The sequence below is a fragment of the Panulirus ornatus genome, chromosome 2 (assembly GCF_036320965.1).
Source record: "Panulirus ornatus isolate Po-2019 chromosome 2, ASM3632096v1, whole genome shotgun sequence".
In the NCBI taxonomy this organism is placed as follows: Eukaryota; Metazoa; Arthropoda; class Malacostraca; order Decapoda; family Palinuridae; genus Panulirus; species Panulirus ornatus.
The window spans coordinates 59,129,609-59,153,648 of NC_092225.1; the positions used below are offsets into that span (position 1 = coordinate 59,129,609).

Sequence of the window (24,040 nt, forward strand, 5' to 3'; positions counted from 1 at the left end):
TCTCTCTCTCTCTCTGGGGTCTCCGTGGTTACGTGGATACTGGCCATGAGTCATCACGGACCCACCCGGGTGAGTTGGACCTGCACGGGTAAGAATCCTGGCCGCAGCATTCTTTGTCAACACACAACCCATGTGTTCAACCACGCCTCGGGGCTGGTCGATGCGTGTGTACCTGGCTTAGGATAATGTGTGTGTGTGTGTGTGTGTGTGTGTGTATCCACATAGATGAGGGAATTCATGAAGACTCAAACACAATTAACAGACTAGGCAACATTAACAGACTGGGCAACATGAGTGTACATCTCTCCCCCTAACACACAAATTGTAATGACAGACACACAAGTGATCCTTCGTGACAGCGTTCTAGTTCGGCACCACAACTGAATGGAGCCCAGCAGGAGCTTGCATACACCACTACAGGAAAACCCTAATCCTCATCATGATGAACATTAATGATCAGCAGACTGACAAAACAATGTGTAAACACTGTTTAATCCCCCCCCCCCCCCCCTTCAGTTTTATGGCACATTTTTCTGCGTGTAATACCACTATTCTCAGCTGCTTTGCCTGGAAGGTAATACGTGGGAACGGCCAAATAAATACCCTATTCATGGTTTAGCCCGGTACTCATTTATCGACCAGCCCGGAGGGGGAATATGAACAGTAGGCTGTCTGTGGGCCGACAGCCGCGCCCACAACTCAAGACCCAAGTGGACCCGTGTGTGCATTTACAGTCAACAATGCTAAACAAGACACTCCGAAAGCTGGTGTCCTACTTTGTAAAATGGGGAAGTTATAAGTTACCGAGATGACAATTAAAGTAATGAAGTTCAGCTGGGTAGAAAGACAGTCTGATTGAGTGTTAATATGAATGTAGAACACATGAGGAAAGTCGAGTGTTTCAGATACCCGGGAGAGGACGTACGATCAATGGATGAGGGGAGGGGGGGTTTAGAGGTCCTCTGTGGCATGAGGAGTGTGGGAAGGAAAGGGTAAGGACTGGTGCTGTCTGGTGTTATAGTATCCCGACAGTGCTTTACTGACTATCACCATTACCATTTCTAGAATCATGATCATCATTTTCACTATCATATCATCAATGTTGTCATTATAATTACACACACACACACACACACACACACACACACACACACACACACACACACACACTTCCTCTTCATACATATCTCCCTTGCTCCTCTTCCGTTTTTCCCCTGTGGCACCTCGCCTTGCCTCCCTGCATAGCTTGACCCCTCCGCCTCCCCCACCCCAAGCGCACCATCTATCACCATCTCCAGCCACGCTATCGCACCTCAACGTCACTCACCACAATATGGAGCTCACCTAGATACATCTCGAACGAGAATATTAATATTCAATTTCCGGGAGAACTTACGATTTGCCCCTCGGCCAATGCTCTGCTACAGAGCTTGCCCCTGGGGTAATATTGATATATTTCCAGTTATACGAACCGTCTCACGCAGAAATCCGATATATGGAAATATATGACTGGTATAAACATCGTTTACAGCAATACTTATGACGTAATATTAATTGACTGACAAACGATTTCTAATACTTTAGCTGGAAGTTAAGACCACACTGCCTTAACTAATAAGGAGGAGCCTTATGTAATGTACGAAGTCATCCACACTATTGCGCAACAAGGTTTTTATTGTCACACGATCATCATCCTGATGTCTAAATAAGCTAAGAAATGATACACACTGGCCTATTAAAACCCCAAAGAAAAACCGGAAGGAAGTATATGGTTTATGAACATTCCAGGTCAGAGCCAGCGTCATTTTGCTGCGATAGAGACCCCCTCGGCCTGCGCCTCCTCTTGTGTGGGAGCCACAAACACCGCTGCCACAACGTCTTCATGGTTTTGCCAACACTAAGCGGTCCTGATACCCATCATTACCGCACTTAACAATTCACAATCCTCAGCTACCTCCACTACCCACCCTACTCAATCTCCTCCTCTCCCTCGCTCACTCATAAGAAATTCACACCCTCTGGGCTTAAACTTACAGACCTCTTGGGATACCTGAATAGTATCGAAGATCCACATCTTGTTTACAATCTGGCTCGGAGGTATGGCGGCGGTCAAGATGATTGGGATCTACCGGGGAAGAGGGTGATATCCACGTTTGGGGAGGAAAAATTGGGTTTCTGGGCAGTCAGGTAGCCTAGAACGCCACTCTGGGCGTCTCGGTTATCATTACTGTCTTTCGTACAGGACGCCTCAAATAGCGGGCGAGTTTGCTGGGTGAGAGAGTGAGTGGAGTCAAAAGAAAATGGTCCTGATGATGCGAGAGGGAGGGAGTGGACAGGACGCACCCCTCACCGTGGAGGACGTGTAGACAAGGTTACCGATATGTACAACAACGAGACAGAAAATTAGAAGCAGATGGATAGAGATGATATTTTGGATGAAGGATCAGGCAGTGTTAGATGGGCGGAGTTGTGTGGCCTACAATGTTAACGCTCGACGACTGTCCTCCTCGTCCGATCACAGACATAATACAATTAAATATCTTAATGACACACACACACACACACACACACACGCACACAATAGACCCCCCTCATTCTTCTCGAAATGACTGCAAAGACATTCTTGGTCGAGTCGCACGCGCCAACCTAAAATCGAAGTGTGTTGATTTTTATCTTTAAATTTTTTTGGTTCTTAACTAAAAGCATCTCTAGCAACTTTTGCAGTTCAATTCTTTCATCTATTTTTCCGACGTGATCACGTCTCGGATAACTCTCCAAACTGATTTAAATTTGTCTTCTGATCACCTTACTTTCCTCGAACTTTGGATTTTTCCACATCCAGTTTACCGCCTTCATCTCCTCCCATTAAGCCTTGTGCCTTCTCAATGTGTCGTATGGCCCTGAGAGCGTACGTCTTCGCGTGTTAAGGTATTTTGAGGAAACTCCTGTCATTGCTCGCATATTTCTTCACAGCCTTAAAATCCCAGTGTCTTATCGATTTTCGAAGCATGCCTTGGTGACGCACATCTCTAATAAATGAGACCGTTCCCCTTTCACTTTTCTTAGCTCTAAACGCTTAGAAATTCTCAACTCTCACTTTCTGAAACGCCTAAAAATCTCGATGCTATCTTTCAGAACACTAATACGGCTTTTGCGGTGCAAGGCTCCCTAGGGATTTATCCTATGTGACTCATCTCTGGTACTCCTCTATCATGGATCTACTGAATGTCTAGTCGCTGTCATCGACATCTCCAAAGTCTAACATGGTATAGCATGTTAATGCTTTCATGATTTTTTTTTCTTTGTCTTAATCTTCACTCTGTCCTCTGATGCGTAGCAACCTTTCTAGCTGCTCCACTGAAGTGATTGCTGATGGGGCAACTTCTCCTTATCATTCTGTCAACACTGGCGTCCTTCAGGGTCCTATCCAACAGTTTCTACCAATATTTCTTTACAAATCTCGCTGGTCTCAAACTAATGAATCTAAAAATATTTAAATTCATCCCTGTAATATCCTAAGATAATGAACATTACAAGACCCAATTGAAGACTGAGCCTAAATGGGAATATCCTCACTTGGCCCCCTTCTTTGTTCCTTCTTTTGGAAAAGTAAAAACTGGAGGGGAGGATACCCAGCCCCCCGCTCCCCTCCTATTTAGTCGCCTTTTACAACACACAGGGAATTCGTGGGAAGTATTCTTTCTCCTCTATTCCCAAGGATATATATATATATATATATATATATATATATATATATATATATGCTTGTTCATTCCTATCTTTGGTATCTTTTTATCCTTTCATTGACAGTTAACTAATTTGCATTTTCTATTTACCTATACGTATCTCAAAATCAAAATATACACGAGTGTGTGTGTTACAACCCTATGTCAGCACTGTCGCAAAGGACATACATATGGTGATAACATCTGTTCCTAAGCGCCCACTGACTCACTCTCTCTGTTAACGAGACAGCAACAGTAATCGACATGGAGGGAGGAAATGACTCTGTCTTACTGAGTACTGGGAACTGTACGTGACTGGAAAATACAAAACAATTCAGGAGTTAAGAGGAAAAGAAAATGAATGCACGGTAGAAAATGTTATCTGGTTCACGCATCACTCTACATCCCCCACTAATGTCTTTCTGATGTGAGAGATTCTGCTCCTACGTCATCCTGGGCCCATGGATGATTGGTTCCTGGGGCCTCACCACTTTCGTTCACTCCGGGTTCATTCCCTGCCTCACCCCACCCAACCCTCACCCACCCACCCACCCAGCCAACCAATCCCCCAGCATACACACACACACACACACACACACACACACACACACACACACACGTTCCAAATCACTTACATTTTCTTCCACAGGACTTTTAAAATCCCGCTTCCATATTTCGACTCCTCACCTCCTTATATCTATCTTAAGTCTTCTCAGCTCTCGTCAAAGATCTTTATCAAAACCTTACACTTCATTTTCTTTTTCTTTTTTTTTTTGTCTTGATACTCAACTCGTTTCTTTACTTACCTTTCCCCATTCTTCACTCCTGTTCAATCTATGAGATTGATCAAATGCACTGTCAGTGTTGTTATAATAATGATGATTATAATCATAATGATTATAATAGTAGTAGTAGTATTCTACGGAATAAGGGAGAAAGACTTATTACCATTTCATTTCTCAAGTGTCTCAGAAGGCGACTAAGAGGGTCAGGGGTGGGTAGTGGGGATCAGAATTTTACCCCCATCATCTTTATCAATTCTCAAAACAAAGGACAGACGATGGAGCCAGACCAGACCATGATTTCTCCTAGAGGGCTCTGCTGTCGGATCTAAACGCTACCTGGCAAAGGAGGAATATGGCAACCATGAACGAAAGAATTATCTTTATCATTATCATTATTATTATTATTGTTATTATTACTACTATTATTACTATCATTATTATCATCATCATTATTATCATTACTACTATTATTTTCATTACCATTATTATTATTATTATCATTATAATCATTATCATTATTATTATTATTATCATTATTATTATTGCCATTATCATTATCATCATTATTGTCATTATTATCAACGTTACACTGATGACGTCATCATAATCACCGTGAGCATTACTGTTACCAGTAACGGTAGCAAATCACTTGTAGTTATAGTAACTGTAATTACAGATATGAACAAACTTATACTTGTATATATGGTTACCTATTTGTGCAATATAGGAAGGTAGAGCCATGCTCGTGTGGTGTGTGTGTGTGTGTGTGTGTGTGTGTGTGTGTGTGTGTGTGTGTCTTACTTTTCTCTATAAGATGAATGGTTACGGATAATTCTTCAATTTACTTTCATTTTCAAATCTGAGAACACAATTTTCTGAGCATGATAATTGAGTTAAACATCTGAATATGATATGCAACGGATAATATAGCTGCTATGGTCTACCATGACTGATGAATCACTTTGCTCCATGGAATGATCAGAATGGCATATTTCTCTCGTCAAGTCATGCATCACCTGGTGCATGGGAGTGCATGGGAAAGCCATGTAACACAAGACTTGCTCATCTATGATCCTCTGCTGGAAGGCAGTACATCGGAAGAGGTGGGAGGGCCAGCTAACACGAGGCCTCATGTCTCATTACAGGGATGTTTTCTTTTGGAAGAGACATTGTACGCGAGTAGACGTAGAAGCTAAGAGGCTAAAACCTGTTGGTCTATGACGGGGTTATCGACTGGATGGCAGTATATGGGAGTACACGCAAAGAGCCAGACTACAGATAACCTGATGTTCCATGACGTGGTTATCTCCTGGAGGAGAGGACATGAGAATAACATAAGAACAGAAGACGTATGAACTGTATCTTCTGGAGGGCAGTAATACTGTCCTATACTCTCTTATCTACATAGAGAATAAAGCACAAAGCTTATCACTCTCGTGGTGTAAGGTGTTAACGTTCCTGACCGTGGCGAATTCACAGGCCGCCCAGGGTGGAGCGTGCAGGTTCGAATCCTGATTGCGATAGTCTGTCCACAGTCAACCCAGCTGTTCATTCACCCTTAGGGGCCTGTCAATCAATTGGGTACCTGGCTCAGGCTAGGGTATATATATATATATATATATATCCTCACCTGGCCCCCCTCTGTTCCTTCTTTTGGAAAATTTAAAAAAAAAAAAAAAAAAAAAAAACGAGAGGGGAGGATTTCCAGCCTCCCGCTCCCTCCCCTTTTAGTCGCCTTCTACGACACGCAGGGAATACGTGGGAAGTATTCTTTCTCCCCTATCCCCAGGGTTAAACATATATATATATATATTTTCTTTTTCTTTCATACTATTCGCCATTTCCCGCGATAGCGAGGTAGCGTTAAGAACAGAGGACTGGGTCTTTGAGGGAATATCCTCACCTGGCCCTCTTCTCTGTTCCTTCTTTTGGGAAAAAAGAAAAAAAAAAAAAAAACGAGAGGGGAGGATTTCCAGCCTCCCGCTCCCTTCCCTTTTAGTCGCCTTCTACGACACGCAGGGAATACGTGGGAAGTATTCTTTCTCCCCTATCCCCAGGGAAGGGTATATATATATATATATATATATATATATATATATATATATATATATATATATATATATATATATATATAAACATGGGATGGCCTCAGTTGCCCGTGCCAGCTGAGCAAACGTAAAAAAAAAAAAAAAAAAAAGGCGGGAGTGTGTGTCAGTGTAATGGGGCGGGGTGTTACCAATATATGACCCAGTGTCAACTTTTCCTTTCTCCCTCTCTCTGTCTCCCTCACTCTCGGGTTATCAATTATCTCAAGACGAAAAGAAAAAGTCGTCTAGCATGTTTCCTCCCCCCCCCTTCCCCAAGTTTTAAGACCCTACCGTAATCACTTTCAGTCTCAAATAGTAATGTTCCTCCAAGGCTCTCAGTCGTCTGATGCTAACGCTACCTCGCAATGGAGGATAACGGCGATCAGGAATGAAAGAATGGTTATCATTATCATTATTGCTATTATTATGATTATCATTATCATCAATGCAAGTAAAACTTAACGAATGCACTGCTCAACAGTTCATTCCATTTACCTGCACAAAACTGACCATTATGAATATTTCTAACATCAACATTCACGGTGGTCGGACTGCTGTTAATATATCATCTGCGGGTCATTACGAAACCGATGTAAACTTGGCGTCAAGAGACGACAAACACGGACACTAGGTCAGATAAATACGGGGTCTGCAGAGTCACCAAATGGGCAGATACACCACCGAGATCACCACTTCATACACTTGGTGTTGATTACCACCGAGCGGATACAGGTGGGGGACGACATAACAGTGGGTGCCCAGTGGTGACTGGTACGCCCCTGGTGCGACAGTAATTGGTAGGCAGAGACGAGACCTTCCCTCCCTCAGGGGCGATACCAGCAGCGTACCAGTCAGTCAGTATTGCCGTCAAGACGTCACTTTTTTCTTCTTTTTTTTCCTCTTCTCTCTTCCGCGGAATTACTTTGGGTGACCGACCTGTCCACATTTGGGTATCGTTAGATTAATGGAAAGACTTTCATCTCTTGCACACGCATAAAGATAGTAATAATATATATACATGCACGAGATGAAAGTATTGGAATATAGCTACGTTTATTAAGAAACCGATGGGGAAAAAAAGAGAAATAAAGCGAATTCCAGGAATCCGCTCATTGGCCTAATCAGTCCTTCCAACAACGAGGGAATTTTTTTTCTATTCAGAACGATTTCTAAAAATCTGTCTAGATGGTAATAACTGTAGAAGTAAATGTTAAATTCCCACATAAAATAGTCCCAGAAGGAAACGATGATGATGGAAAATCACGCTCGCCTCAAACATACAACGAAGCCGAAAACCCACACATTCAACGCTAGTCGAACTGGCGTGAGATTACTGGACTAAAGGAGGTCTTACGATATTTCTTTGTTTCAATGTAGGTGTTGACGGGTGCCTTAGGAGGGTGTGTGGAAAGCTACATTTCTTTTCTTCTTTACACTGGGGCAGCGATGGGGTAATGGAGCGAGGCTGGTATGGGGAAGAATCTGAAAGGACTTGCCCTACAGGGGTTTGCTGCGGCATAAAGTGCCACCCTGCGGGACGTCGAGAGAGACAGTACTGTTGATCAAGTACGTCGCCCACTACGCCAATAGTACCTTACGCTCGTCTCCCTCGCTTCACCTTGTGCCCATATCGGGTTTTTTTCTTACTTTCGTGTGGTTTCTGTAGTCTGACAATATGATGACAATGTTGCCGTACATCTAATACGTAGTCAACGACAGTAATTTACGTCAAGTACAATGAATGTCCTTCCAAAACAAAACGAATAACACTCAAAACATTTTACACCGTAAAACACTAGAAATATTTACACAAAGACACACGCGTACATACGTATATATATACACACGCACACACACACATACTCTCACAACCCACAGAAAAAAAAACCCACACACATTTTGTACCACACTTGAAAGTACAATGTCTAATATAACAGCAGGAGATATTCAAATCATCGCCGGCGTCACTCCGATGACTTCACACTCCATGCACAAATTTCGAGTCGGCTAGTAATTTACTTGACGGCACACTGCCATGTACTAGTTTTAATACTTATTGTGGGCTATTGCTGCTTTAAATCACTGATCTTATCTCTAACTCTAAATCATCGGATGATATTCATCCATCTGGTCTTTTCTAATGTACCATAAAATTACAGCGTCTCCTTCAAATGCAAAAATGATTGCAACTCTTCAGGTTTATTTTCCCCTTTTTTTTTTTTGTCTTCCTTCTGTGTCTGCCTCGATGTAAACTCAATCCTTGGCGAACAACTTATCTTCGTTTTCTACCCACTGCTCCCCCCTTCTTCTTGTTCTATTTAATGGTTAATTTGCATCCCCTTCTCGTTATATTCAATGGTTAATCTGTACTATTTCACCATTCACTGGATACCTCAGGCCTTTTTTGGTCACACCTCCTCCCCGTTGCTATGTCTCCCGGTGATCATCTACGCCACTGAAAATACCTGATGGTCTGAATGTCTGGCAAGATCAATCGCTCGTAATGCGTCGCAAATTTGTTTCATCGGGAATCATTGTTTGAATACTCACTGCCCATTAATGCGGGCAATATTTTCTCTTTTTTTTTAATAACTGGATATTCCCTGGCCTTTGGGAAGATCAGATAAACAATGAATACTTTTATTAACCTAACATTCAGATGACGCTCATAAAATTTACATAATGACGTTTACTTCGGAAAAAAGAGAAGAAGAATATCCTCTACATGTACTCTATCGTTTATAATACTTTGTCGCTGTCTCCCGCGTTAGCGAGGTAGCGCAAGGAAACATATGAAAGAATGGCCTAACCCATCCACATACACCTGCATATACCTACACGTCCACACACGCACATATACATACCTATACATTTCAACGTATCCATGTATATACATACAGACATATACATATATACACATGTGCATAATTCATACTTGCTGCCTTTATCCATTCCCGCCGCCACCCTGCTACACATGAAATGACACACCCCTTCCCCCCCGCATGCACGCGCGGTATCGCAAGAAAGACAACAAAGGCTACATTCGTTCACACTCAGTCTCTAACTGTCATGTATAATGCACCGAAACCACAGCTCCCTTTCCACATCCAGGCCCCACAAAACTTTCCATGGTTTACCACAGACGCGGGTTCAATCCATTGACACATGTACACGTATGTACTTTAATGCATAAAACTAGGATGATACATTTTATATATACATTATATATATATATATATATATATATATATATATATATATATATATATATATATATATATATAAAGCGTATCATACTAGTTTTATGCATTAAAGTACAATAAAATCAACACAAATCATTATCAGCAATATTTCTAATTAGTCAACGAGAATGACTGGGGAGAGAGAGAGAGAGAGAGAGAGAGAGAGAGAGAGAGAGAGAGAGAGAGAGAGAGAGAGAGAGAGAGAGAGAGAGAGAGATTCTTTTCACAGTTATTCAGAGTAAGTGGATCTAGTGCAGTTAATGCAGGAGTTCGTCATGACAGAGGCTTAACACCAAAAGGGATACATAATACGAGCTTGGGTGGTTTATACAATGCATAAGTGAACGCACGTGTGAAAAACTGTACAGCTCAAGCGCAAAACTATGGATGAAACTCTCTTCTTCATTCTATCTTCTTTCCTTCCTGTAGCCATTTCAACTCCAAAGGTCACGTCCACAAGCGTCCCAGGAGCTTTGATTATTTTCTTCATCCCATTTTCCTTACCCTATTTTCCCTTCATCCGAGTTGGCCACGGCTGGGGTACGTTTTGCCTGTGCCATGCCAGTTAGTGAAAGGTGTGCAAGGAATAGAGTGAACTGGAATGATGTGGCATACCTGGGTATGTGAAGCGTCTGGGGTAAACCATGGAAATTTGTGTGGGGCCTGGATGTGGAAAGGGAGCTGTGGTTTCGGTGCATTATACATGACAGCTAGAGACTGTCTTTTCCTAGCGCTACCTCGCGCACATGCGGGGGGAGGAGGGTATGTTATTTCATGTGTGGCGGGGTGGCGATGGGAATGAATAAGGGCAGACAGTATGCATGTGTATATATGTATATGTCTGTGTGTGTGTATATATATGTATACGTTGAGATGTATAGGTATGTATATGTACGGGTGTGGACGTGTATGTATATACATGTGTATGTGGGTGGATTGGGCCATTCTTTCGTCTGTTTCCTTGCGCTACCTCGCTAACGCAGGAGACAGCGACAAAGTATAATAATAATAATAATAATAATAATAATAATATATATATATATATATATATATATATATATATATATATATATATATATATATATATATATATACACCTAAACAGTAACAACTTATACAACAAATCAGAGCGATATCGGCAATTTGGCAACGCTGCGAGCAACCTCTTTAGGAGGATATCGGTGGGAGGTATCGGCGCAAGGCGAGGCGATGGTATCGGCTTCATCCGGCCCGGTACAGCCGCTCCCACTTGGCGTTCCAATTCCTCCAAATACCTCCACACGGCGCTCCTCAGACCCGGAAGTGCAGAGCCATATCTAGATTATCCCTTAATCTTGAACCTAATTTCACAGCACCTCATGACTTGGTGATCCGACTTTGCTTGGGGGGGAGGACGTTCTCCCCAGCCAAATGCCATCTCTTCGTGTGAGAGAGAGAGAGAGAGAGAGAGAGAGAGAGAGAGAGAGAGAGAGAGAAACGAAATGTAGAATCTAACGTGGGTTTCGGCTGGTATTTGTGGACCTAGTGGCCAAGCGCTTCAGATAACACCATCTGGGATAAGTGTGATCCTAAGCTGTTGCTGCTTTTGCCTTGGGTGAGAATTAGTATGACGCTTGGGTCGAGTGTGATCCCCTAAGCTGCTTCAGTTGCCATCTGGGTCGAGTGTAAGGGCAAGCAGTTTTTTTTTTCTTTATTGTGGGGTTAGAATCAGTATGACATCTGGGTTGAGTATGATCGCAAGCTGTTTTTTCTTGTGGGTGTTAATCAGTAATGCCATCTGGGTTGAGTGTGATGGTAAGTGGTGCATTTTGTCGAGTGTGAGCATGGGTGGCGGTGGTTTGATGCTGTTGCGAATCAGTACGGCATGTGGGTCGAATGCTTCGAGCAGGTTCTCAACACGACGATACCGAAGTCTCATGAACGACTTCAGTCACACAGCGGACCAGGTCTACCTGACACACACACACACAGCCACACACACACACAGCCACACACTGTCTAGCTTCTCGACGGTCCAATACAACTATTCACCTCTCCTCCCAAATTTTCTCCCATACTTTCTCCTTTTATAACCATACTGACCCCATCTTCGTCATGGGCATCCATTTGCCCGCTGGCTAACACCAACCCCATCATTACAATTCACTCCCCATAACCCAATTTCTTCTCGTCTCGCATCATGGCTTTCCATATTGTTAGAGATATAAGAACATTTTCTTTTTGAAAAGATTGTACGGAATAAGAAATGGAGTGTTGTTCGGGTGTACGTTCGGCCACAGCGGAAGAAAAGCCTCAAATGTGAGCACGATATACTTTTGGATGAAAATTCCTGTGAAAGTAAAGACGGGACTACAGCGCGGGATCAAACTCTACGTAACCCTCAACCATGATAATAGCAATCATAATTATAATATAATGATAATGACAAATAATAATAATAATAATAATGATAATGATAATACGAGTGGATGGACCATTCTTCGTCTGTTTCGTGGCGCTACCTCGCTGACGCCGGAAACATCGACTATGTATTATGATAATAGCAATAATGATAATAATAATAATGATAATGATAACAATAATGATAATAATCAGGCAACATCAACGTATAGAATAAATTATGGTCATTTTATAGAGTTTTATCAAAAATCTATGACAACATTGAATACTCAAAACTTAATAACCCAAACAATTACCCATATTTTATTGTTCTAATAATAAATCTTTTTACTAATCCCCTTCATGCAATAGATTCTCATTTCACTGCTCTTTATTCTACAACACAATTTTTTTCCTATGGAAGAGTAATGATCTTTATTACTCTTCCATATGATATTTTCTTTACTGCTCTTCAAATGAACATCAAGTCATCCTTTTACTACTCCACACTGCTTAATACCTCTCTTTATTACCCTACCACGTAACGTAAAATCTTCAAATCAACATCCGCCACAATTATCTGTATTAGAATAAGAAAGGAAGAGAGAGAGAGAGAAAAAAAGGACTATAATGAAGATAATTGCCTGTGCATTTGTAATATATCCGTTGGGTCATGCCTAACGCAATCACTATACACAGAACCGTTTTCTTCCCGGCTCGCCTCCCGTTTTCTAACGGTGACGTTCTCATCCATGCGTCATTTCATGCTGTTCCTTCCCACCATAGATTCCTTTCACGTCGTCATTGTACTGCTCGTCTTCCCTTCCTCGTTAATTGAGCGGTACCGGGTTTGTAAGGTGACTGGTGGGTCGTTAGCGATCAGGATGGATGGGAGGGTGAGGCTGTAGGATGGATGGGAGGGTGAGGCTGTGGGATGGATGGGAGGGTGAGGCTGTAGGATGGATGGGAGGGTGAGGCTGTGGGATGGATGGGAGGGTGAGGCTGTGGGATGGATGGGAGGGTGAGGCTGTGGGATGGATGGGAGGGTGAGGCTGTAGGATGGATGGGAGGGTGAGACTGTAGGATGGATGGGAGGGTGAGACTGTAGGATGGATGGGAGGGTGAGGCTGTAGGATGGATGGGAGGGTGAGGCTGTGGGATGGATGGGAGAGTGAGGCTGTGGGATGGATGGGAGAGTGAGGCTGTGGGATGGATGGGAGGGTTAGCTTGCAGGATGGAAAAGGGGAGGAGGGGAAGAACTTGCACTATACAAGTGGGATTCTGAAAGATGGAAAGGGTACACAGAGGATGGAGTGAAGACATACAGGATGGAAGAGGAACTTACACCGTGGTAAGGGAGAGCTTGCATGATGGAAGAGGAACTTTGCACTGTAGAGAGGGGGGGGGTTACTGCTAGGGACTCGAGGACCGTTGCTTCGAAACCCCTCGACGCTGGATGGAGGCAGCAACGGCTGATATTGCTAGAGGGCACCGCGACCACGGTGACACACTGAACTCGCTCAGCCAATGACGTCTTAAGTGAAAGACTTCACCGGGAGATTGAAAGTAGATATAAGTGGTAGATACTTCAGTTCACGAGTCTCGAAAGAGAAAAAGAGAGAGAGAGAGAGAGAGAGAGAGAGAGAGAGAGAGAGAGAGAGAGAGAGAGAGAGAGAGAGAGAGAGAGAGAGAGAGGCTCTCGGGATAAGGACACAATCATTTCCATCGATAATCAACACGTAACACGCAATTCACAATGAGCCAGACACTCGCTGGTGATCATAACCCACGAGTCTGCCCACACCACAAAACAGCAGGTTCCAACACCACAAACATCTCGGTGCGGTGGGTTTTCAGAGAGTCACGTGTCTCTGGAAAATATAAATGATGCTGCCGTCAAACAAGTACCTGCCCCTTACCACAACTTCGCGACCACATACAGTTACAGAAACGAGTTTAGTAGTAATGATTCAGGTACTTTGAAGAAAAATGAAAAAAATTAAATAATCTGGACAATATTTTCACATCTCCACTAATATATATATATATATATATATATATATATATATATATATATATATATATACATAGTTTCGTGCGTTTTTGAGATAGCGTCATTAAACAGGCGAAGAAAGACCTATCCACAATCATAAACATAAACGAACACGCACGCGTGTATATATATATATATACATATATATATATATATATATATATATATATATATATATATATATATATATATATATATTATCCCTGGGGATAGGGGATTAAGAATACTTCCCACGTATTCCCTGAGTGTCGTAGAAGGCGACTAAAAGGGGAGGGAGCGGGGAGCTGGAAATCCTCCCCTCTCGTTTTATTTTAATTTTCCAAAAGAAGGAACAGAGGGGGCCAGGTGAGGATATTCCAAAAAAGGCCCAGTCCTCTGTTCTTAACGCTACCTCGCTAACGCGGGAAATGGCGAATAGCTTAAAAGAAAGAAAAAGAATATATATATATATATATATATATATATATATATATATATATATATATATATATATATATATATATATATATATATATATATTCCTATGAGTCCACGGGGAAAATGAAACACGATCATTTCCCAAGTGCACTTTCGTGTAATAATTATATCATCAGGGGAGACACATGAGAGAAATATAAGTCAGTTGATATACAACGAAGAGACGTAGCTAGGACGCCATTTGGTAAGGAAAAGGTCACATCCTCTAACATCCATTCCCTAGCTTTCATGTGTAATGCATCGTTACCGAAGCTTCCTATCCACATCCAGGTCCCAGAGACTTTTCAGTCCATTGACGGCACGTCGAACCCAGTATACCACATTGTTCCAATTCACTCTATTCCGCGCACGCCTTCTATCCTCCTACATGATTAGGCTACAGTCGCTCGAAACCTTTTTCACTCCATCCTTCCACCTCCAAATTTGGTCCCTTACTTCTTGTTCCCTTCACTTCTGACACATGTAATCCTCTTTGTCAACTTTTCCTCACTCATTCTTTCCGTATGTCCAACCCATTTCGGCACAATCTCATCTGCTCGCTCACCCACACTCTTTTTATTATCACACATCTCTCTTACCCTTTCACTACTTACTCGATCAAACCACCTCACCACACATTGTCCTCAAACATTTCAAGTCCAACTCATCTGCCCTCCTCCATACAACCATATTATACTGTTGAAACTACTGTTCTTCAAACGTACTCAAATATATATATATATATATATATATATATATATATATATATATATATATATATATATATATATATATATATATATATATTCTTTAGTCTACAGTAGGTAACGTTCACTAAAATGAACAATACCACCCTAAGTGTTTTCACCACTCTCCCTCCCCAATCTTTGTAATTAATTAGTAAACCAGTAAAGGAATCAGATAAGATAGCAAAGATATTTCATGTCATCGTCTGTTGGATCTGATATGACTCTTGCCAGCGTACAGAGTGCTAAGCCCGACATGACAATGGCGAACGATCCAGATGCTGGTCCTGACATGACAGTGGCCAGCCCTTAGCCTTCTGGTCCTGACATGACAACAGTTCGTCAATAGGATACTACCATTCCCTATGTTAAAAATTTTCTGCCATTCAAATTTCACGAGCCTAATTTTCAGTGACAAACCGGCACTCTCACGCTACTAAAGAAAATCAGGCAACAGATATACAACCGTTTTATGACGCGTCGTATATATATATATATATATATATATATATATATATATATATATATATATATATATATATATATATATATATATACACATATGCCAATCTTGAACTAAATTAAATGCATCAGATCAAAGGCTTCATTATCATAAGAAAAGAGAGCAGTCCTGCCCAAGTCGGCTACCAGGCCAGACTTCACTATACTTTTCCACTCATATGAGTGACAGGCGTGTCACATATGCACGGCAACCGAGCATTCATCCCTTGTACAAGAGGTTAATATTCTGACGTCTTGGGGTCTCTTAACGGCACAAGTATCTATCTCCTGCTGCCACAACCCGCCTGCCGGCCAAACTTTACACTGTATCCAGATAGAATACATCATGCAATTCCCCGCACCAGCACGACACGCAAACTGACCTGGATGATAGTAAAGTCGTTTGCTTAACCCTTATAATTCACAGCACTGTGAAAATACTTGCTAATTCACAGCACTGTGAAAATACTTGCTAATTCACAGCACTGTGAAAATACTTGTTAATTCAGGGCACTGTGAAAATACTTGCTAATCACAAATATGTATATTGAAATGATCAACATTCATAGTTAAACTTAATACATTTCTAATTACTTTTCACTAGTGAAATATAACTGGTAAGTAGGTGTAGTTAGAGAAATGGGTTCAACTTCGCCTTAGGGAGATAAGCTGACATTAGCTTCACAAATACACCGAACCACATTCTTCATCTTTTCCCTTCTTTGCCCACAGGATGAACCAGCTGTGCAAGGTGTGTGGGGAGCCGGCCGCCGGCTTCCACTTCGGGGCCTTCACCTGCGAGGGATGTAAGGTGAGTCTCAATAACCTCTGGACAAGGCTCCACCAAGGGTGGTGTGGTCTCCCTCAAACCCTACCGAGACTGGTATCTCGACGTCCGCTGTTGTGGACATCTGTATAAAGCATTTGACAAGATCTTGCATCAACCCTAAGCTGCTCATTATACTGTAATCTCAGTATGTAAAACACTACAGATCCGAGTGATCACAAACTTTATATACATACACACACACACACATATATATATACATATATATATATATATATATATATATATATATATATATATATATATATATATATATAGATATATATATATACACCCTCAGACAGCCAGGATACGAACCCAGAACCTTTTGCGTGGTAGACGGAATGCTAACCAATAGGCTGTGATCATTAGGGGCGATCATAGCCTAGCTGAGAGCGTTCTGATAATCACGCAATATATCCTGTCCTGGGTTCGAATCCTGGCAGTTTGAGGGTATAATGTGATATATATATATATATATATATATATATATATATATATATATATATATATATATATATATATATATAATCCCTGGGGATAGATGAGAAAGAATACTTCCCACGTATTCCCTGCGTGTCGTAGAAGGCGACTAAAAGGGAAGGGAGCGGGTGGCTGGAAATCCTCCCCTCATCTTTTTTTCTTTTCTTTTTTTTTAAAGAAGGAACAGAGAAGGGGGCCAGGTGAGGATATTCCCTCTAAGGCCCAGGTCCTCCGTTCTTAAGGCTACCTCGCTAATGCGGGAAATGGCGAATAGTATGAAAAAAAAAAAGAAGGCGACTAAAAGGGGAGGGAGCGGGGGGCTGGAAATCCTCCCCTCTCTTTTTTTTTTTTTTTTTTATTTTCCAAAAGAAGGAACAGAGAACTGGGCCAGGTGAGGGTATTCCCTCAAAGGCCCAGTTCTCTGTTCTTAATGCTACCTCGCTAACGCGGGAAATGGCGAATAGCTTTAAAAGAAGAAAGAAAATATATATATATATATATATATATATATATATATATATATATATATATATATATATATATAAGTATATTAGAATATTATCAGAACCTCTAACGGTGTGTCGACACGAGACGGGAGACCAAAAACCAATATAAAAAACAGCAACTCTTCAAATTTTTCATTAAAAACGATGCGTCTCTACACTGCATCAGTACACAGCACATCGTCAACCCACGTCACCAGTGGATGCTGCCCCTCACCAACATACACGTTGCACGTCATGGACTGACTCTGAACCCCATCTATCCAACTGGAAAAGTAGATACTTAGCTTATCCACACCTGCTGTTTTCAATGCAACATTCGGGAGGAGAGTCTCATGCTATGGATCGATCCCGCATCTCTGTGATGTCCTCTGGTCGCGTACCTTCCTAGACCTGACAGACACGAAGCAAGTCCAAGAAAAATCAAAACAAGTTTCGAAGGGAAAAAAAAATAACAAATGCTTCATTGTTTTTATTGACAAAGTCTCAACAATAGAAGTGCACAGACTGAGTAATAAATGTTATTGTTTGTCCATAGATTCTCAAACACCAGTTGGTTCGAGTCAGAATTTGCTAGATGAAATACTTTTAGAAATGATAATACAGTTGTACCATCATCAATTTTCTATCACAGGGCAGTCACTGTACGTGGCTGTTCTCTTTCCGGGCTGTCACTGTACATAACTGTTCTCTTACTAGGCGGTCACTGCTCTAAACTGTTCAAATAAGGAGCAGTCACAGTACGTTAGTGTTCTACAGAGCAGTAACTGTACGTAACTGTTCTTCTACAGGGCAGTCACTGCATGTAACTGTTCACTTACTAGACAGTCACTGCAGGTGACTGTGAATGTCTGACGCGTTCACAATGTGAGAACCCCTTTCGTTCTTCACTGCAAGACGGAGAACTTCCGGGTTTGACGACATAAGCATCATCAGAGAGGGATATTATCTAACCCACACATATTCTCCACGAACAATAATGTTCAAAATTCATAATGATGAATAGTGTGACGTATTTAGTCTAATACTTGAGTATCATAAAAAGAAATTCTTAATATTTTACTTATTCAATGGAAGAACCACTTCTCTCATGTGTACTTTTTTTCTTATTCTGGAAGCATGCTTAATGGATTCAAATTATCACAAATTACTACAAAATTCGCTCCTTTGAGTAACTGTCTGTCAGTGTGGTAACGGTAGCCAACAATAAAGAGTTTTATATATAAATATATAATATATATATATATATATATATATATATATATATATATATACTGTAGTAAATCACATACATACGTGTAGCACTGATGATAGTAAACTTACTGGAAAAATAACAGTGAAGCTCTAAGCTTTCGACTGTATCTTAAACCATTTTCAAGGCATTGGCTTGAAACTCCGTCGAAAGCTAGTAACTTGTGTATATTTTTTTCCAAATATATATATATATATATATATATATATATATATATATATATATATATATATATATATATATATATATATATAGATATATATATATATATATAGATAGATAGATAGATAGATAGATAGATAGATAGATAGATAAATAGATAGATAGACAGACAGACAGATGGATGAATAGAAGTGTGCAGGAAGGCAAGCAAGCAAAGGGTGACACCAATCAGGGTCCCATTAACGAGTATTTTTTCCCCCTCCTCTACACCAGTCGTTCTTCGGGCGGACGTACAACAACCTGTCGCAGGTGCACGAGTGCAAGAACGGCGGGCAGTGCGTGATCAACAAGCAGAACAGGACGTCATGCAAGGCCTGCAGGCTCCGCAAGTGTCTGGTGGTTGGCATGTCCAAGAGCGGCTCCAGGTGAGACAACTGCGGGATTTATCCTCACTCTCCCGACGTTAAGTGTGCTAGGATATATTCTGAACCCGGATGGGTTTCCTGTCGACTTCGCTGCCATTCTGATGATATAACCTTTCATAATTAATTAGCCGCCTCTCGGGAGCAGAGGTACGTCATACGCAAACTTGTATTGGCCAATATTTCCTAATGTTTATTCTTCCCTGCTAGGTACGGCCGCCGCTCCAACTGGTTCAAGATCCACTGCCTACTGCAGGAGCAAGCGTCGCAGCTCAACAAGGGTCTGGAAGGTGGAGGCGGGGCCTTCCCTGGAGCCATGCCCGGCTCCCTGTCCCTCTCCCCCGCCTCAATGCCCGCCCTCTCCCCGGCCAAGTCCGAGGACGAGGCCAAGGTGGAGTCCCCCGTGCTCTCCTCCCCTGAGAGCTGCCTCTCGGAGACCAGCATTGACGTGGAGCCTCGAAGGTCCTCCTCGCCCAAGGAGATGAGTGTAGGGGAGGGCGTAGGTCGAGTGGAGAGGTACAGTGAGGGCGGGCGTGGGGAGAGGTATGGCGAGGGTGGGCGGCGGGACCTGATGGGTGCGGCGGGGCTGGGACTGTACGGGCTGCACCCGAGCCTCTCCCTCCTCCACGCCTCCCACCTCTATTCCCGCCTCTACCCGCCCATGCTCTACCCCAGCCTGGCCCCCTCCCTGCTGGTACCGCCCCCTGTCTCCCACACCCAGCCGCCGCCCAGCCCTCCTAAGGAGATGTCCTCTGGAAGTCCGCGGTCCCTCAGCCCAGGCAAGCACAGTCCCCACCCCAGCTGCTCCCCTGCCCGCACTCCTCTCGACTACCAGCCGCCCCTGCCGCCGCCCCTGGCCTTGCCCTTCAGCTTCCCCTTTTCCAGGAAGCGGGTGGCAGACTCCCCCGTCGAGGATATGCGGACGTCAAGCGTGAGCCCACAGGCGTGGGAGGCGGCCCCGGCACCCGAGCAAGACGCCCCCATCGACCTCAGCGTGAAGCGGCAGCGCCTCCTGCCGCCTTCCTCCGCTGGCACGCCCGTGTCCCCGCCCGTGTCGCCCATACACACGCCCGTGGCCACCTCTACGGCCCCGGTAGACCTCACTACCAAGGCGTGAGGCCCGTGGCACCAGCACTGGCCCACACATTGCCGCCCGTCCTGTATATACCGTGAGCATGGTACAAAACAGCCCCGCCAGAGAAACACCCCCTCCCCCACCAAACACACACACACACACACACACACCAGTTGTCGAGTCCCCTCGTTGCACCATACCCACTACCAACTTCCTCAGCCAGTTAAATGCGTTTCTCTGGCTTTCGGGGCCACCCACTTCCCGGGCCGCACCTGGGCCAACACGCGAGCCACACCCACGAACCATCCTCGCAGAAACTGAGGCACTGGAGGCTGGAGTCTGAGAGGAGGTCGGGCGAAGCCTCTGGAGCCTTGGGCAACATATCAGGAAATGTTAGCGGATAATCCAGAGGGTTACTGAAGCAGAGACAGTGGGACAGGTGTACTGACTGCCCATCTCTTCACTAGTATTGGATCAAAGTTCAAATCCCGGAATCCCATCGGGTTCCACAGTCTCCCGAGGGCTGGTGGCCACTTTCCTCCAGCTCGACTTGTAGCACAAAGACACACGCTACAAGGGTGAATTCTGGTACAGTGGGATCAAGACTGGTCACTGGTGATCTTCCTCGGCTTCCATGTAAACTTGATAAGTGTTACACACAAGTTTTTGGTTCCTGTACCTACACAGTGCAATGAACTTTACTGAAAATAAGTCCCGTTTTCTGCAAGTATTGAATGAATCAATAAACTGCCACAGACAACTACAATTCGCCTCACTGAAAATAAAAGTTTCGGCCGTAAAATGAGAAAATAAAATGAATCAGAAACATAATCGAAACAAAGCAATGTCATTAAGCTTCGCAGGGATTCAAAAGGAATTCGACCATTTCAAAGTCTTTTATGAAGCGAGTCAGATTTCTTCTTCTAGATTAATATATATATGTATTACATCAGGTTGATATGAGCCTTCAATACTCCTTCAGTAAAGCTCATCTTTCCGCTTGGAAGTTGAGTTTTACCGAAGTAAAACTCCGTTGTGTAAAGAGTATATATATATATATATATATATATATATATATATATATATATATATATATATATATATATATATACATATATATATCTATATAAGTTCCCCTCTCACAGATAGTATAGTTTATTATAGCCCGAGTGATCTATTGTATTTAAGTAGAGACCTGTTTATTAATTTATGTGTGTACATGTGTTTGTGTATATATAGCCTTGTACATAATGCGACGGCCAGTTATTCAGATCCTGCTTGTGTCCTAATAAAGAAAAATTACTGCAATTTCCCAGGACGTTTCTTTCCTCCTTCTCCTCCTCCTCCTCTCTCGAAGGCATGTAGCCATTTCATAACCCAGAGTCGTTTCTCCTGGTATGACGGATCATCGTGTCAGCCTCAACGCTATCTGTTACAATTCGCCTGTTATTTGTACCGTCAATATATAAACTGAACGATGAAAGTGGTGTCTACGACTGTCCCGAGACTTGTGGATTGGATTGGATTATAGAATCTAGGCTTATAAGCCAAGCTATTTAGCGCTCTTAATACACATTAAAATATCCTATTTTATCCGAGACTTGTGAAAATATCCTACGAGTTATCAAGTACGTATATGAGAATTAAAAGAGTGAAACCTTTCACGGGAGTAAGGCACAACCTTGCAGTCACAACACACCACAACCTCGCCAGTCCATTCGTCTTTGGCCTCATCATAGCCAACGTGGCAACAGTATGGTAGCGATAACAGTCAAGTAACGAGAGTACTAACATGTAACACAGGTAGAAATAAGTAGTAGTAGTAGTATCAGTAGTAGTAGTAGTAATTACAACAGTGAATATCATTATTACTATTTTCATATTACTCATTCATCATCATTTTCATTATGAGCATTTACTAATCAAAATTACATGATCTACTGTCACTGTTCAAAGAAGGCGGAGTTGTAGAGCAATATGACAGGGTATATCCTGACGTGCCAGTACTCACACCTCACTGTCACTATCTCTCCAGTACTCACTCATTATCTCCCCAGTACTCACTCATTATCTCCCCAGTACTCACGCCTCACTATCTCCCCAGTACTCACTAATATCTATCACTATCTCCCCAGTACTCACTCCTCACCATCACTATCTCCCCAGTACTCGCTCCTCAATATCACTAACTCCCCAGTACTCACTCATCACTATCTCCCCAGTACTCACTCATCACTATCACTATCTCCACAGTACTCACGCCTCATTGTCACTATCTCCCCAGTACTCACGCCTCACTGTCACTATCTTCCCAGTACTCACGCCTCACTATCACTATCTCCCCAGTACTCACTCCTCTGTCACTATCTCCCCAGTACTCACTCCTCATTATCACTATCACTATCTCCCCAGTACTCACTCCTCTATCACTATCTCCCCAGTATTCACTCCTCACTATCACTATCTCCCCAGTGCTCACTCCTCACTATAACTATCTCCCCAGTACCCACTCCTCACTATAACTGTCACTATCTCCCCAGTACTCACTCCTCATCATCATTATCTCCCCAGTATTCACTCCTCACTATCACTATCTCCCCAGTACTCACTCCTCACTATCATTGTAGCCCACTATAATCCTACACTCGGTGGTGTAATCCCCCAGTACTCACTTCTCACTATCTCTCCAGTAAAATCCTACTCCAGGAGGTGTAATCTCCCCAGTATAATCCTACACCCGGGGGTGTAATCTCCCCAATATAATCCTACATCCGGGGTTGTAATCTCCCCCATATAATCCTACACCCGGAGGTGTAATCTCCCAATATAATCCTGAACTCGGTAGTGTAATCCCAGTATAATCCTACACCCGGTGGTGTAATCCTCAGAATAATCCTACACCCGGAGGTGTAACCTCCCCGGTATAATTCTACACCCGGAGGTGTAATCCAGCAGTATAATCTTACAACCGGAGGTGCAATCCCCCAGTGTAATAGTGGACTCGGTGGTGTAATCCCCCAGTATAATCCTACACCCGGTGTTGTAATCTTCCCAGTATAATCCTACTTCCGGTACTGTAATGTCCCCAATATAATCCTACATCCGGTGGTGTAATCCCCCAGTATAATCCTAAAACCGTTGGTGCAATCCCAGTATAATCCTACCCCCTGTGTTGTAGTCCCCCAGTATAATCCTACACCGTTGTTGTAATCCCCCGGTATAATCCTACACCCGGTGGTGTAATCCCCAGCATAATCCTACATCGTTGTTGTAATCTCCAGGTATAATTCTACACTTGGTGTTGTAATGCCCCAGTATAATCCTACACCCGGTGTTGTAATCC

The 24,040-nt window shown here is 42.8% G+C and overlaps 1 protein-coding gene and 1 long non-coding RNA gene across 2 annotated transcripts in view; one reads left to right on the top strand and one right to left on the bottom strand.

Annotated features, from left to right (window-relative positions):
* Window positions 1–21,992, top strand: part of LOC139756607 (uncharacterized) — a 40,800-nt gene extending 18,808 nt beyond the window's left edge. Inside the window, exons 2-4 of the mRNA XM_071676255.1 lie at window positions 16,707–16,785; window positions 19,474–19,625; window positions 19,833–21,992. Coding sequence (XP_071532356.1) covers window positions 16,708–16,785; window positions 19,474–19,625; window positions 19,833–20,739 — 1,137 coding nt within the window. The 5' untranslated portion in view covers window position 16,707 and the 3' untranslated portion in view covers window positions 20,740–21,992. The remainder of the gene's footprint in view (window positions 1–16,706; window positions 16,786–19,473; window positions 19,626–19,832) is intronic.
* The window catches only part of LOC139752889 (uncharacterized), a 374,147-nt gene that overhangs the window by 119,903 nt on the left and 230,204 nt on the right, over window positions 1–24,040 (bottom strand). The window lies entirely within an intron of this gene.